Source organism: Pyrus communis, chromosome 13 (genome assembly GCF_963583255.1).
Source record: "Pyrus communis chromosome 13, drPyrComm1.1, whole genome shotgun sequence".
Lineage (NCBI taxonomy): Eukaryota > Viridiplantae > Streptophyta > Magnoliopsida > Rosales > Rosaceae > Pyrus > Pyrus communis.
This window is the reverse complement of record NC_084815.1, coordinates 2,758,643-2,774,433: the sequence shown is the minus strand read 5'-3', so window position 1 is coordinate 2,774,433 and position 15,791 is coordinate 2,758,643. Positions and strand designations below refer to the sequence as shown.

The following is a 15,791-nucleotide window of genomic DNA, read 5'->3' as shown; positions in this document are numbered from 1 at the left end:
TAGAGTTAATTTGTTTGGATTTATTTTTGGAAAAGTTCAAAGTGATTTTCGACGTTATAGATTTCTCCAAAATGTTGCAAATGTCGCCTTAAATATATGTATCATCTACATAAATTTTTTGGGAAATGTTATTGGCACTCCAAAAATCTCATTCGACACTCCTTACAAGTGTATTTTTCTTTTTAAATATATAAAGTTTGGAGTGTAGAATGAGAATTTTGGAGTACCAATAACAATTCCCATTTTTTTTTTCTCAAGTAACACCACCACGTTAGAGGTGTGGAGTCTATTCTACTTCGACAGATCATCAACGGTCAAGTACTCTTAATGCCCTAGACAATTCCAACATATGAGTTTCATAGCGACCCGGGAGACCCCTCTAGACTGGTCTCCTTCGCCTCGTAAAGGAGATCACAAATCTTCCTTCGAATTCACCATTCCAACTCCTCTTTGGCTACTACCAGCACTTGCAGACACATTTGTTGTTCGCTTACGCCTCCTATCCTCGGGAGAAGCCATTCCAATTATTGGTCCCAAGTTAAATGGGTTAATTTGGGTCTTCTTCTGCAGTTATGACAACATGCATTTTTATTAACCTCGTTTGACAGCTTCTACAATATTTTTATTTCTTCAGAATCTCTCTCTTTTTGCAGTATCTACCTCTTGTACGTATTCGTTATCTTATTGCATAGGTCCAAATCTAAATTTCCGTTAGTTTTCCGTTAAATAAACTCACGTGACTATCACATGAAGGGTCAAATTCGTCATTTCAATCCAAATTATATCTTATTCAATGGAAATCTAGTATAATTTAGGGTTTAACTGAAATTAGATTTTACAGAAGAAGAAAAAAAAGAAGAAAAAGCTTGAACGCTAAGACTAAAACTAAACCTGTAAAATCACGTCAATGGCTAGGAGAAGAGGTGAAGGTGAAGTCACGCCTAATTTCTTAGGTATGATTTAATTTCGTTTGTAGATCCTAATAGCTCTAATATACCATTGTTTTTTATTTCAACGCCAACACGTCTTTGATCATGAGTTAGAGTTTTAGTCTTACTTGAATTTTCATTCCTGTATCAATTTGTATCAATTTATGTGGGCCCTATTACACAACCTTTCCATTTTTTTCTTAATCTTCTTTGAATTTTATTTCTTTAACTTTCTTATTCTCTTGAAGTTCATATGCGGAGCGCAAACCCGAAGATTGAATTTTCTGCAATGCCTTTCACCCATTGTCTTTAATTCTACAATGCCTTTCACCCGTCTAAATGCATATATACTGCATTTCACCCATTATCTTTTAAATCTTTAAGTTATTCTTGTGCATATGTGGTTTTTTCTGCATTATATAGGTTGAGATACATGTGCTATCAAATTGGGGTGATGGATAGTGACGGTGGAGGAGGTCCACTAGTGGCTATGGCGGTGGCCAGGAACCTAAGATGAGATACGGGAATTGCTGGGTTTTTCTTTATCTTTACAAGTTTCTTTTATTTGTAATTTTATTTTAGTTCAATCATGTTTTTGTCTTTTTATTTTCCACAATAAATAAACTTAATTTTGATCGATCCACATGTGATAGTCACATGATTTTATTTAATAGAAGATTAACGGAACTTTGGATTTAGACCTCAATTGCTAACAGGGCTCACCACAGGGGTTTAATTAATAACTTTTTCACCACAAGGGTCACAATAAAAATGATGTGTCACCACAGGGACCACAAAAAAAATTTGGCCTATTGCATATATAGGCTATAGCATACATTTTCCTTAAGAAAAGTATATATCGCACATAATATAACATATGCATGCGCTAATAACGCAAGCGGTGTTTCAAAACCATATGACTTCTCTTAGCTAGTTTTCTTGTCACTTAATATTATAGTCTAGTGATATTTCTCTTTACTTTTAAATGGAAGGTTTTAGGTTTGAACTTTGTAGATGACGAGTTCGATTCCAAATTTATGACTAGCTTATTGTGTAGCTTATGATTGTTGAATATATCACTGCCAACTCATCACTGCCAGCTCATCAAAATAGTTTTAAAGGATTGGATGATGTAATAGTTAGTTGAAAGAGTTAGAGTTTGTTACTCAAAGCTTATGAGCTAGCTAGTCATCTAGTGAGCTATATATAGCTATTGTAAACAGATTGTAAAGTTAGTTCATTGAGTTCAATACAAAACCTTCATTCATTATTTTCTCACATTTCTCTTCTCTCTGTAAAACTTCATTTCTTGGTTTTATAATTGTTCATCTCTGCTACTTCTCCAATGTAGTTAATAACAATAAATCTCCACTATTAGTGTAAATAATATTTTTGTATTTAAAAAAATAAACTAGTTGTCCCTGCCAAAAAGGAAGACTAGTGTATATATTTGGCATCGTTAGTTTAATTGAACTGAATTTGATTAACGTTAATCAGTAATCAGTATCAATTCAAGTTAATGAACAAGTTCATTCGTTATCAGATCATGACGTGTAGAAATCTTCGTGCTCATGTTTGTTGGAGTCTAGTGATTCAGTTTTTTAACAGTCTTTAATAGTATTCAGATTTTTAACAATATAGCAACTTAAACAGTTTTCGTTACATTCTTTTTTATATATTAACTTTCTTTACCCATTTTCTTCAAGCATCAATCTCTTCCCCTCAAAGATCTTACAAGGATTTGTTTAACTCCTATTAACCATGGAAATTAATTCAAAAGCTCATCTCGCAGCCACCACGCCACTACTCCCCGTTTCAAATAACCCTTCTTCGAACCCTAACACTTCGCAGGCTATTATTAGATGGATTGCCGGTTTGGCCCTTGTCCAACTCATCAATGTTCTATTAATTATATTTATGTTAGGGACCTTCACAATTTTTTGCAATTCCATGCCCTTGTCCCTAGCTCCACAACCCCCAAATGTCCAACTCAATTCCCTCTTCATGTCCAAATTTAACACCTCCAACACAACCCTAGGGGCTAATTGGGAAATGTCCCTTACAGTAGAAAACCCTAATCTTGTCACATGGGTTCGTTTCAACCATGTAAGGGGCTCGATTTCGTACAAAGATTACTTCGTCGCGATAAGCTCTGTGGAGCCGTTTGAATTGGGATTGAAGGAAAGTAAAATGATTCGCTTGAAGATATCGTCAAAGATGACAGGGTCGGAGGAGGACTATCATCGCCTTGGTCTGCCGGTGGTGATCATGAAGTGGGGTTTGGATGAGATGCTGAGTAGGCAACGTGAGGATGGAGCTGTGCATTTTAACTTGCAAATGTTTGTTTGGGCAACTTATAAGACTGGTTGGTGGGGGGAACAACATGTTGTAATGAGCCCTCAGTGTTTGGATATGAAGGTTGAATTATCGCCTAGAATTGGTTTCGGAAGTTGGATTAGTGGAGGGCCTATGAGCTGCTCGGTTCCTGTACTAATTAGTTGACTCAATCTGACACATTTTCTTCTTCTTTGTTCCTTTTTTTTTTTTCAATTAGTTGGAGCTTTTTTAACTTGAGATTGTAATTAATTTGATGGACAATTAGTTTGAGCAAAGATCAAACTTTCTTACCTTCTGTTGATGACCTTTCATCGGTTGTAAATTGAAAAGCTTGATTATGAACATGGAAAAACTTCCACTAACGTTTCTACCATTTTAATAGAGGATTCCATCAAAAAATGGTTAAACGGAACTGTAAAAAGTCACAACACAAATAAAATAAGGGTGGTGTTATCCACCTACTCATTTTACCTCTCATATTTCTTTGAATTTTTGGTTATTGGATCGAATAAATTGAAGAAGCTCAATGCATAAAAATTAACAAGAGTACATGGGATTAAAAAAATGTGTTTGAAAGGCACTGCCATAAACTAAACAGAAGATTTTCATTCACCATTTGTGCCGTCATTGGTACAATTCGAAAGAAAGACGACCTAAAACCTAACATGAATATAGACACCATAAGGCAAAATATTGTTGGAAATTTCAATAAACATCATGGTGTTGAAATATGTAGGCACTACAAAAAAAAAAAAAAATGTTGCCTCAATTGACTAGTCATAATAATTTGGTTCGAAGTTATTTTTTACGAGAATCAAACTTAAAACCACTCATATACAAGATTTGAAAATAATCTTCCTACGAGCCTAACATTAACCATTTTCCAACTATATCTGTGATACTTTGACCAAAAAAAAAAAAACCTGTCTGTGACACTAATTGAACTGTGAAGTTCATAAACATCGCTTCGCCAACTGTCATATAATATTCCTGTAACGTGTAACTGCTGCCTTCTTCCCTCACTTGTTCTTCTCTCTTTCGATCAATATCTCCACTTTTTTCTCTAAGTCTGCTCATTAACTACCTCCAGATAATTGGATTAATTGCCCGCTGTCCAAGAAATTTTATCATCACAAGGTATGATTTTATTTATTTTCTAAGAAAGTTGTAAAAAAATTCTAGTGAAATTAAATTGTCAAGTCCGTTTATCAAATTTGGCGAACGGATTTTAAAATCCAAGTCTCCTAAATGATTTCACTCTGCATTTCAATTCTAAAAAGAATGAAAATTTACACACTGCAGGCAGTGACCATGAGATGAAGAAATAGTAAGAATTCACTTGCAAAAATTTAGATTGATATTCCCCTTGGCTTGCCGGAAAGGGATCCTCTCTGGATCCCTTCCTCCTAATCCACCAGTCCAATGATCCGAACTATTAAAATTTGATTCAACGACTACAAATAATGACCCATTTCAAAAGTTATAATAACTTTAGCCGTTGGATCAGATTTTAATAGCCCGAATCCCCGAACTTGATGGATTAGAAGGAAGAGATTTAGAGAGGATCCCCTTCCGTGGCCTGCCTACCATTACCATATATTCCGCTGTAGTTACGCATTTAAAAAGGATTTGCATACTCTATTTCTTTCAAATTATTTATTTGTTAAAATATTATTTCTTTTGCTGGTTGTGTTTTTTTTTTTTTTGTTTTTTTTTTTTTGTCAAATATTTCTTTTGCTGGTTAGTGAGATAGACTTTAGGAACTTTAATTTGGTACCTAAACAAAGAGAAACGATGTTTCACCGCATGTCTAATATACTATGTTATTAAACTGTAAATCATGAGAAACCATACTATGACGTGGCTTCTTTGCGGTGCAAACTATCTTCATATTTCAATAAAGCTCGTGGATACATTGTCCTTGTTATGATAGTGGTGAGTCTAGCAACCGCCATCGGATTTTCTCTATGGTTCGTAGGCAACTATGTGGATTCAAAGTCCGGTCCAGGAACGGACCCCCTTGTGCTTGGTTTAGATGCATTTTCTCTATCAAATTTCGAAGTTTCGAATTGGTCACTTTCAGCTGAGTGGGAAGCCAAGCTGACATTTGGGAACCAAAATGGCGGCTTAATTGTTACCCTCAACCCTTTTGAGAGTTATGTGTATTACAAAGAAAGTGAGGCTCTATCATGTGCTTCAGTGGATGCAACGCTGCACATTCCTCCGAGGAAGCAGAAAACTGTGCAGATCAAGTTTGATTCCACGGGTTGTGAGGGCGAACAGCCGTATGTGGAAGATCGAGTGATGAAGCACTTGAGTGAGGATAAAAAGAAAGGTTACCTTAGTTTTAGTTTGAAAATGAATATAGATGCTTCATATAGTATGAAGGAGCTATTGGGAATGGGAACCCAAGTGGCTTTAAATCCGAACTGTTCAGGTTTGAAGGTTGAGCTTTTGGGTTCAAAAGGTACCGAGGGAAAGATAAATGGGGGGCACAAATGCTCCATTCCGTTGCCTAAATGATGCAATTGATCTTATTTTACATGTCAATAATATTGAAGTTTGAGCTAGTTGCTGCTGTAATATAGGCGAGGGAATGATGTTTGGTTTTAAAGGATCGTTGTTTGTAATTTACGTGCTGATGTCGTTGTATTTATAGTTACAAACTTTCAATGACCATGTAAACTAGTTCTCTGTAATTTTGAGCTACTGTTGATGTAATTTCAATTAGGTAAATAGTTGGTTCATTAATTCTTCCCGTTATAATTTGGCACTTTTTTTTGTAACTTTTTATTAAATTCAACTTTGTATGCAAGAAGAGTGAATACTATACAAGTTATAGTTTGATATGCGTTTAATTTTTTTTTCTCTTGTGTTTTTTGTTAAAACAATTTGGTCTGTGTCAGATTGTGTTTTTGCAAAACTGTATATCTTAGCATTGTTAAAAAAAATGAAGTATTGCACCACACATTGATGACAGACAAATTTCTTTCCCCATGCACCTCCCGGTACCACATGAGGCGGCAACCTATCCTTGCCCTTGGGTCTAGCGGTTGGCTGAAGCAGACATGGTAGCCCAAAAAAATGGATCTGTTAGAGTTCGAACTCATAATGTGTTAATGGCCTGGGCCAACAAACAACTTCTTTGAAGGTAAAACTACTTGTAAATGCCATGAACTACAGTCTGAGTATTGAGATTTACATGCAGACATTTTATAAACCACTTTGGTGATTCCTTAATCATTAGTTCAAAGTAAATCTAATTCAATATACAATAATTTTGTCAATTGTAAGATTAACAAAACTTACCATTCAAAACGTTCGTACTTTTTCCATTAGACCAATCCCTGGAGTTTTTTGTTGTTGGAATATTGATGCAGCACGAAGTTGAAGAAACAATAAAACTCATGACAAGCACAATCTTCCTTGATCCTTTTTACTTTCATTAAGAGAACTGCTAGAATCAGGACATCCATAATTATGTGGATTCCATAAAAAATTCCCAAAAATGGAAAAAGCCAAATCTCTCTCAATTTTATGAATTAATCAATCCATCACAACTAGTACAAGAACTCATTTTTATAGAGTTCAGAGAACCTGAGCACCAAGTTACTTTGGACCAATATATGTATAATTAAAATCGAACTTAAAGTGAATCACAATCAGATCTGAAAAACCTAATGTATTAAAGATCTTATCGAAAGCGTAACACTATTGTTTGTAAAAAAAAAAAAAAAGAATCTAACAGAAAACGTAATCAAGTCCAAAAAAGGAACAAAAAATCAAAATGTAGAGACTATAAATAACATTAGATATGAAAATTCATTAACAGACAAGCGGCAGTGTTCTGTAGTTCTTCCCTTCCGGACTGTTTTGATGTAAAATTATGGGCCACACTCAAGTGTATCTAAACACTATTTACCCAATTTTATTTTATTTTTTGAAAAATATACGTTTTTGTACAATTTTTTCAAATCTTCAATAAAAAATATAAAACTTTTGTTCACTAACATGAACACTATTTGAGAATGAAATCCAATTTACATGATAAAAAAAAAATGAATCGTAAAAAAAACTTACATAAATATCAACTAACTCGTATCCAGTGCTACAATTAATTGCAATAAAGTCTTTATCATTATTGCCTTCAATGTTTCATTAGATCCCCTCTGAATCCAAAAAAACTAAGCCCAATGATCAAATGATCTGGGTTATTGAAATTTGATCAAACTGCTACAATTATTATAACTTTTAGAGAGCCTCCTGTTTGTAGCCGTTGGATCAAATTTCAATAACTCAAATCATTTGATGAGTGAGCTCAATTCCTTTGGATCCGAAGGGAATCCAGTTCCATTTCATATAACCCAAGTACCTTTACAAAACATAATCAATTTAATTTATACATCCTATCGAAATAGTGATAATGTTTACTAAAAAAGGTAGATGTTTAGGGCTTTACTATATGAAGGAACTCTTGAGCAAAACAAATAGCAAAATCTTAGTAAGTAAAAGGAAAATACATCAATATCTGTCGGATTTATGATTTTCTACTCGTTTTTCTCGTATGGTAAAACGGTAATGTCCAGAATCCAGCTTTATGATTTTTCTACTTGTTTTTCTCGTACACTAAGCATTGAATTTGTGTCATTAAATTAAGGGAATTTAACAAAAAACTTCCAGTACTATTCACTTTAACGAAAAATCATATTTTTACACTAAAAAGTCAATCATGGTACTATTCACTTTACCCTTTATTTTTCGTTAAAACTCAAAGTTTTCAAATTCTTTTCATTAGTTTTCCTTTAAATTCATAAATTGTATCGTTTGACAATATGGAGAAATTTTTAATTGTGACGGGTACACAAGTGATACACCACGTGTTTTAATAGAAGTGGTGGGAAATTTTATTTTTTAAGTTATTAATTTTTTAGCACACATATCTCACCATTTGTATAATGACACGTGGTATATGAAGGAACTCAAAGTTTTTAAACCATTTTCGTTAGTTTTCCTAAACCATTTGTACTATTCACCTTACTCTTTATTTTGTCATTTTCGTTAAAACTCAAAGTTTTCAAGCCCTTTTCATTAGTTTTCCTTTAAATTTAATGACATAAATTGTATCGTTTGACAATATGAAGAAATTTTTAATTGTGACAGGTACACAAGTGGTACACCACGTGTTAAAATAGAAGTTGTGTGAAATTTTATTTTTTAAGTTATTAATTTTTTAGCACACATATCTCACTATTTGTATAATGACACGTGATGTACCATCCGTGTACCGATCACACTGAAAAATCTCTCGACAATATGATTCATTGATTCACCGAATTTGACTGTAACTTCCATATTGATTTTGCTCTAACCCTCTCATTCACACACAAACTCCACATCACCTCTTGCAGAAGAACCAAAACAAAGTCATGGCTTCTCTATGGCTGTTCGGTGACAACAAGGCACTGTTCGCAGCAATGCAAATCAAACTTGCTATTGGCACAATTCTCCTCACAACACTTGCATTTGCCACAACCATCTACATGTTGATAAACTCCGACACCTAAACGTACCCCATTGCCATTAATCAACACTCCTCTCTCTCAAACTTCACCAACCCTGTCTCGGAACTGGAGCGTGCCGTTTGGGATGCGGAATTGATATTCAGCCAAAACAATGGTCTCCAAGTTGACATCAAACACTTTCAGGGTTTTGTGTACTACCCGAAATTTAAGGCTCTGTGGTGTGCCTCTGTGAGGCCAGTGAAGGTTGAGGCGAAGAGGTCGAACAGGCTGCTCCTAAGATTTGATATGACAGAGTGTGGGGAGGAATTAGGGTTTGATGTTTTGAGAGAGGATAATTTGAAGGAGGTTAGTTTGGAGATGAGGATGGACTTGGTTGTGCCATATCAGCCTGGGAAGACTCAAATTTGGGCATGGCTTTGGGATTTGAGTTTTGAGACGTGTAGAGAGTTACGAATTCAATTTGTGTCTTCGTTAGGGGAGGGAAATCTTGTTAGCGAGGGAGGGCGGTGCTACATTCCCTTGCCTGAGTATTAAGAGTTAGATATGTGAAGAAGAATCTAATAAGACTTCTTTTCTTATGCCTTTTTTTGTTTGTTTTTCTCCTGAATAAATTATCTCTTGAACTTAGGTGTGAAGCATACCTCACGAAATGAGTTTGATTCTCATTCTCCTCGTGTTTTCTCCTGGCAAGATTCATACTGATGGGAAGAGTTTGATAGAAATTTACTAGTTATGTTTAGTTGTTTTTTGGCTAGTTAAGAATGAAAAAATCAAATAATGGCAAAAGAAGTAGAGCTTGATGTACGTTTTGATCACACTTTCTTCATTTCAGTATCAGTCTTTGAAAAGAAGACAATTCCATTCTCTGTAACGTAAGTGTTGCAGATCACATACTAGATAAGGTACATGACAACTCACTTCTCAAATAATTTGCTTCAAATTCAAAATTTGGCGCTTGCACGACTGTCCACATTCTACTCGCTTTTGGTTTGTTAATCCTTTGTGCTTACAAGTGAACTCAATATGCCCTCTCTCTTGTTAGATTATGTGATTTATTGTACTGTGATTCAATGGAATGTAAGAAAGGTTTCTGGAAGATGGAATGAATAATGCAGAGTACTTCACAGTGATGGAAGCCTTACTGATTTCATTGAATTGTTGTTTCTCTCTCTACAATGCAATCGGATATTACCATTGCAACAAGAAGGGAATCTTGCCCTTCTTTCTCTTCTAATAGAATGAAACAATCCTAGCCCTCCATGACATCTATCCTATGAGATAGTTACAAGTGTCACAAAATATCACTAACTCTAATTTAATCTAGAGCATCCATTTGGAATATGATCCAAAGGCTCTGATTAAAACAATCAGAAATGGCTAAACATATTTCAGCTAATAAACTTAAATACTAACACTCCTTTCTAAGTGTTTAGCTGAAATCACCCCCAAATCTTTCCTCAAGTACTCAAATCGATCTCTTGCCAAAGCTTTTGTGAATATATCAGCAATTTGCTCTTCAGTTTTGCAATAAACCAGATCAATTTCACCATTCTGCAATGCATCTCTGATGAAATGGACCCTTCTATTGATGTGCCTTGTCTTGTGATGTGTTACTAGATTCTTCAAAATTGCTATGGCTTATGTGTTATCACATAAAACCTAATTCCACTTATTGCTCACCAAAGTCTGAGAGAACAAACCATAACCAAATAGCTTGTGCAATTGCTTATGCAGTACTTACATACTCAGCCTCTGCAATGGATCGTGCTACCCTACTTTGCTTGATTAAAGCCCAAGGAAATGCTTCAGAACCAAAACTAAAAGCATAACTAGAAGTGCTCTTCATGTCATCTTTACTCCCTGCCCAATCACTATCACAATAGCCAATAAGCACAACATCTTTGCCTTTCATATATGCAATTCCATAGTCTAGTGTTCCTTGGATATACCTCAGTACCCTCTTTGTAGTTCCCATGTGCTTTCTAGTTGGATTGTGCATGAATCGAGCTAGCAAACTTGCAACAAACATAATATCAAGTCTTGTAGCTATTAAGTATAACAGACTACCCAGTGGCGGATCCAGGATTTCAAGATCGGGGGGTCCCAAGATAAAAGTTCAAAAAATATATATATATTATACTAGTTTGGTTCGATAACACTATTTTTTATTGAATTTGGTTAATTGAATAAACAAAATTAATCAATGACATTAAGTGGTCAAGTGGTAAGGACACGGATTTCGGCTCTTAAAATACAAAAAACAGTGAGGTCCCGGGTTCGAGGCTCCAAGCTAGTGAGTCTGCTTGACTGTGGCCAGGAGAAAGCTGAAATGTCTCTGTGAGTCTTCTAGGCCCCTAAAAGGGGTGGATAATCGTGACTTACCACTAGTTGTCCCGCTTTAATAATAATAATAATCAAGATTAATCTCACAGGTAATAAAACCAACAAATTCTCCTCAGCAATATAACGCATCAATTAATGACTTTACAAAGATGAAATTTGTTAATGTAACATATATATTACAATTGGGAGTTGAGACTAGATTCTAGGATTAAAAAACTTAAATGAATTTGGAAGAAATAAAATTAGGCAGCTAGAGGTGATGGAACGGTAAATGGTGCTCGGGGATAGGGTAACTTGAGTTTAAAGTTGGGAGGTTGCAACGATTTGGAGGATTAAAACAAAAATTAGAAACCTTTTCTTCTTCTTTATAAGCACTATTGCATGCACATCTATAGAGGCAACTAGCCTCTCTGTAGCACATGCCCAAATTGTTGGAGGGTCTCATAGGTCGATCACAAGTGTTTCTTCGAGCTTCCGGAGGGTCCCGGGACCTCCCGGGTCCCTATATGGATCCGTCCATAAGACTACCAATAATCTTTTTATAGAGACTTTCATCAGCCATCTCACTTCTATCAACTTCGCTTCGTTTTTCATTTGCTGCAAGTAGAGTTGCAACAGGTTTGCAATCCTTCAACCTAAACTTCTCCAGCAAGGTCCTTGCATATTTCTTTTGATGCAGAAAAATGCATCTGTTTGAATGACTCCAAGCCCCAAGAAATGATGCAACAGGCCAAGATCTGACATCTTATATGTTCTCATCATTTCTGCTTTAAATTTATCCATCAATGCACAAGAACTCCCTGTGTATATAATGTCATCCACATACAAGGAAACAATGAGAATTCCTGCCTCAGTAGTCTTAATGTAAAGAGTTGCCTTACTTGGACTTCTATGAAAGCCAACATTGCAAAAATAGGAGTCAATCTCTTTATACCAGGCATTTGGTGCCTGTTTTAACACATATAAAGCCTTCTTGAGCTTGTAAACCTTATCCTCCTTACCTGCAATCACAAATCCAAGTGGCTGATCCATATATACTTCTTCATTTAGAACCCCATTTAAGAATGCATTTCACATCAAGTTGGAACAATTTCCACCCTTTCTATGCAGCTAAGCCAATTAGAATTCTAATGGTATCAAGTCTTGCCGCATGAGCAAATCTCTCATTGAAATTAACCCCAGACTTTTGAGAGTACCATTTTGCAACCAATCTTGCCTTATTCTTTTGTATAGATCCATCTAGGTTCAATTTTGTCTTGTAGATCCATTTGACACCAACTACTGGTTTATCAAATGGTATGTCAACAAGTTCCCAAGTGCAGTTCTTCTCTATCATAGCTATTTATGCCTTTATTGCCTTTTACCATGACTCATATTTAGTTGCTTTCTCAAAACTCTCAGGTTCAACAATACACAAATTACACTTTGCATACACTTCTGTCAAGCTCACTTCAGTGGGGTGTGATCATAGTCTTGGGAACCTGTGCTATTTTACATTGGGACCAATCGTGAGCCATTTTCAATTGATTCACAAGTTTCAGATACTGGTATTAAAGACTCATCATTTACATCACATCTGTCACTTGAGCTTTCTTCTTCCCTTTGTTCACAGGTTTCCACATCAGTCATTGGTACACTAATACTCTTCTCATATTGACACTTCCAATCCAAGCAAGCATTTTCATCAAATATCACATCCCTTGACACAATCACCTTCTTTGAATCAAGGTCATAAAGTCTATAACCTTTCTCACATGTTCCATACCCCAAGAAAATGCATTTGACACTGGTTTCATCTAGCTTATGTCTGAGATGACTTGGAATGTGAGCATAACATATAGAACCAAAAACCCTTAAATGCTTGATTCCAGGCTTCCTTCCACTATAAGCCTCAAATAAGCCTCAAAGAGGATCTTCTTGTCAAGAAACTTAGTGGGACACCTATTCAAGATGTACACTGCTGTGTTGACAGCTTTAGCCCAAAATTCAAATGGAACACCCTTTTCAATCAGCATACATTTTGCCATTTCCACTATGGTTCTATTCTTCCTCTCAGCTACACCATTTTGTTGTGGTGTGTAAGTAACTGTTAGCTATCTTTCCATGCCCATTTCTTCACAAAACTCTCTGAATTCAACAGATGTCTACTCCCCTCCTCTATCACTTCTCATCTTTTTAAACTGATATCCACTTTGTAACACAATTGTGGCCTTAAACTTCTTGAATACACCAAACCCTTCAGATTTGTATCTCAAGAAATAGACCCAACACATTCTAGTGTAATCATCTACAAAGGTAAGAAAGTACCTATTCACAGCTTTTGTATGAGTTTGCATAGGTCCACAGATGTCTGAGTGAACAAGTTCTAGAAGGAGAGATGCCCTCCATGAGGCTTAATTTGGAAATGCATCTCTACAATGCTTCCCAATAACACATCCTTCACATATCTCATTTGTCACTTTAAATTCAGGCAATCCCAACACCATATCTTGTTCTTTGAGTTAGCTCAAACTGCCATATTTAAATGTCCTAACCTCATATGCCAGATCATAGATGACTGACACACACCAGCTTTTAGAGCAATCTGCATATCAGGTTGTAGTTTCAAGGGAAAACTCATATTTCCTTTTATTGGTATCTTGGCTACCAAGTTTGACAGAGAGCAATCATCATATATCTCAACATTTGTACCACCAAACACCAGAAAGTAACCATGTTCCATCTTCTGAGCAAGTTTTCTTTCAAACTTGGAACCAACATTACCTCCTTGATATATCTTCTCACCATTTTGGTTTCAATTACTAAGTATCCATTGCCTGTGACATCAATGAACTGACTAGTGCCCATTTCAACTTTAGCAATCATTGTTTTGTCAATGTCAACCAACAAATCCTCTATTTCAGTCATGTGGTTGCTGCATCCACTATCCACATACCATATGTCTTCACATTTCTTCACAATGGCATTATTACAAACATAAAACATTGGTGGGGGTGTCATTGACTTGGCTGACAAAGTTAACATGTTGATTACCCCTCTCCTTCTTACCTCGGCAATCTTTTGACATGTGCCCCGATTTATTGCAGTTATGGCATCTAGGCTTATCTTTGAACCAAAATTCACCAAATTGCAACTTATCATAGTGTATACAAGGATTTTTAGCTCCCTCGATGGTACCTGCTGCTTTTCCAGCTTGATTTGCAGGCCTATTATCCCACTTCTTGCCTTTTGACTTCCAATTTTTCTGTGGTTTAAACCCTTGATTCCCATTATACTTATTATTATTATTTTTTTTTTGGAGTAACATAAAGACTAGCAAAATATTTCTCAGTTTGGGTTTCAACATGCCTATCAATTATTTGTTCATACCCCTTTAGGATAGCAACAACATCTTGAGCATCAACAGTCTCTAGATCCTTAGTGTTTTAAATCACAAAGGGAATACTATCATAAGATCTAGGTAGACTAATCAGCAGCTTTTGAACAATTCTTTGATTACTAATATCTTCACCATAACTTCTCATTTGGCTAATTAAATCAAACAATCTAACTACATATGCAGAGAAAGCTTCATTTTCACCCATTCTAGTGTACTCAAAATCTCGTTGTAAGCCTTGAAGTTTCATAACTCTCACTTGTTTATCTCCCACAAACTTTTGCTTCAAGACATTCCAAGCTGAGTTTGCAATCTCTTGGATGGCGATTCTCAGAAAAAATTGATCGAAAACAACCCCTTGAATGATTCCAAGTGCCTTGCATCTTTGACGATGTTCTCCTTCAATAGCTTGTCCTCCGCTGCGGTGAGTTCCTCCTTAGTCTTCGTCGGAGTAGCAAAGCACTTCTCGACTATATCCCAGAGTCCATGGGATTGGAATATCGTCTTCATTCAAATCTGCCAGAAATCGAAGTTGTCTCCATTGAACACTAGTGCTCGAAGATCAACACCACTTGATCCAGCCATATAAGACTCGATATCAAGGTCGCTGAGATTTCTTCTTTTGAATTTCCTTCAGCAACAGAGCTCGACGATCAATTTGAGTTCTTCACTACCGGAGTCACATATCACACCCAATTACAGATGATGCAACCTGGCTCTGAGGCCATGTTAGATTATGTGATTTATTGTACTGTGATTCAATGGAATGTAAAAAAGATTTCTAGAAGAAGGAATGAATAATGCAAAGTACTTCACAATGATGGAAGCCTCACTGATTTCATTGAATTGTTGCTTCTCTCTCTTTTAACAGAATAAAACAATTATATGCCTCCATGACATCTATCCTATGAGATAGTTACAAGTGTCACAAAATATCACTAACTCTGATTTAATCTAGAGCATCCATTTGGAATATGATGCTCATCAGAAATGGCTAAACATATTTCAGCTAATACACTTAAATACTAACATCTTTATCAATTAAAGAATAGTTATTCCAAATGACGAGTGATCTGCCTAAGGTCAGTTAGCTCTAGTCGTTGTGGAAATCTAGGAACAATATGTTTGGCAAGGGGAGCGAATGGATATGGTAGAAAATGGTGACCCAAGCGGCAACATGGCTAGAGCAATATCGTAAAAACCAACCAACCAAAGAAAAACAACAAGTGCAGCAGCGGAAATGGTGCGCTCCTGACCCATGTTGGCTTGAAGTTAATTTTGATT

General features: G+C 35.8%; 2 protein-coding genes across 2 annotated transcripts; both read left to right on the top strand.

Annotated features, from left to right (window-relative positions):
• The first annotated feature begins 2,981 nt into the window (after nucleotides 1-2,981).
• Nucleotides 2,982-3,431, top strand: LOC137713385 (uncharacterized). The gene has a single exon (XM_068452675.1). The coding sequence runs from the start codon at nucleotides 2,982-2,984 to the stop codon at nucleotides 3,429-3,431; it is 450 nt and encodes a 149-aa protein (XP_068308776.1).
• Nucleotides 3,432-5,192: 1,761 nt separating this feature from the next.
• Nucleotides 5,193-5,789, top strand: LOC137713384 (uncharacterized). The gene has a single exon (XM_068452674.1). It carries the CDS (start codon nucleotides 5,193-5,195, stop codon nucleotides 5,787-5,789), a length of 597 nt encoding a protein of 198 aa, XP_068308775.1.
• The last annotated feature ends 10,002 nt before the right edge of the window (nucleotides 5,790-15,791 follow it).

Bases quoted from the DNA above. Each gene is read 5' to 3' on its own strand.
- LOC137713384 (XM_068452674.1), top strand. From the start codon at position 5,193: ATGATAGTGGTGAGTCTAGCAACCGCCATCGGATTTTCTCTATGGTTC.
- LOC137713385 (XM_068452675.1), top strand. From the start codon at position 2,982: ATGTCCCTTACAGTAGAAAACCCTAATCTTGTCACATGGGTTCGTTTC.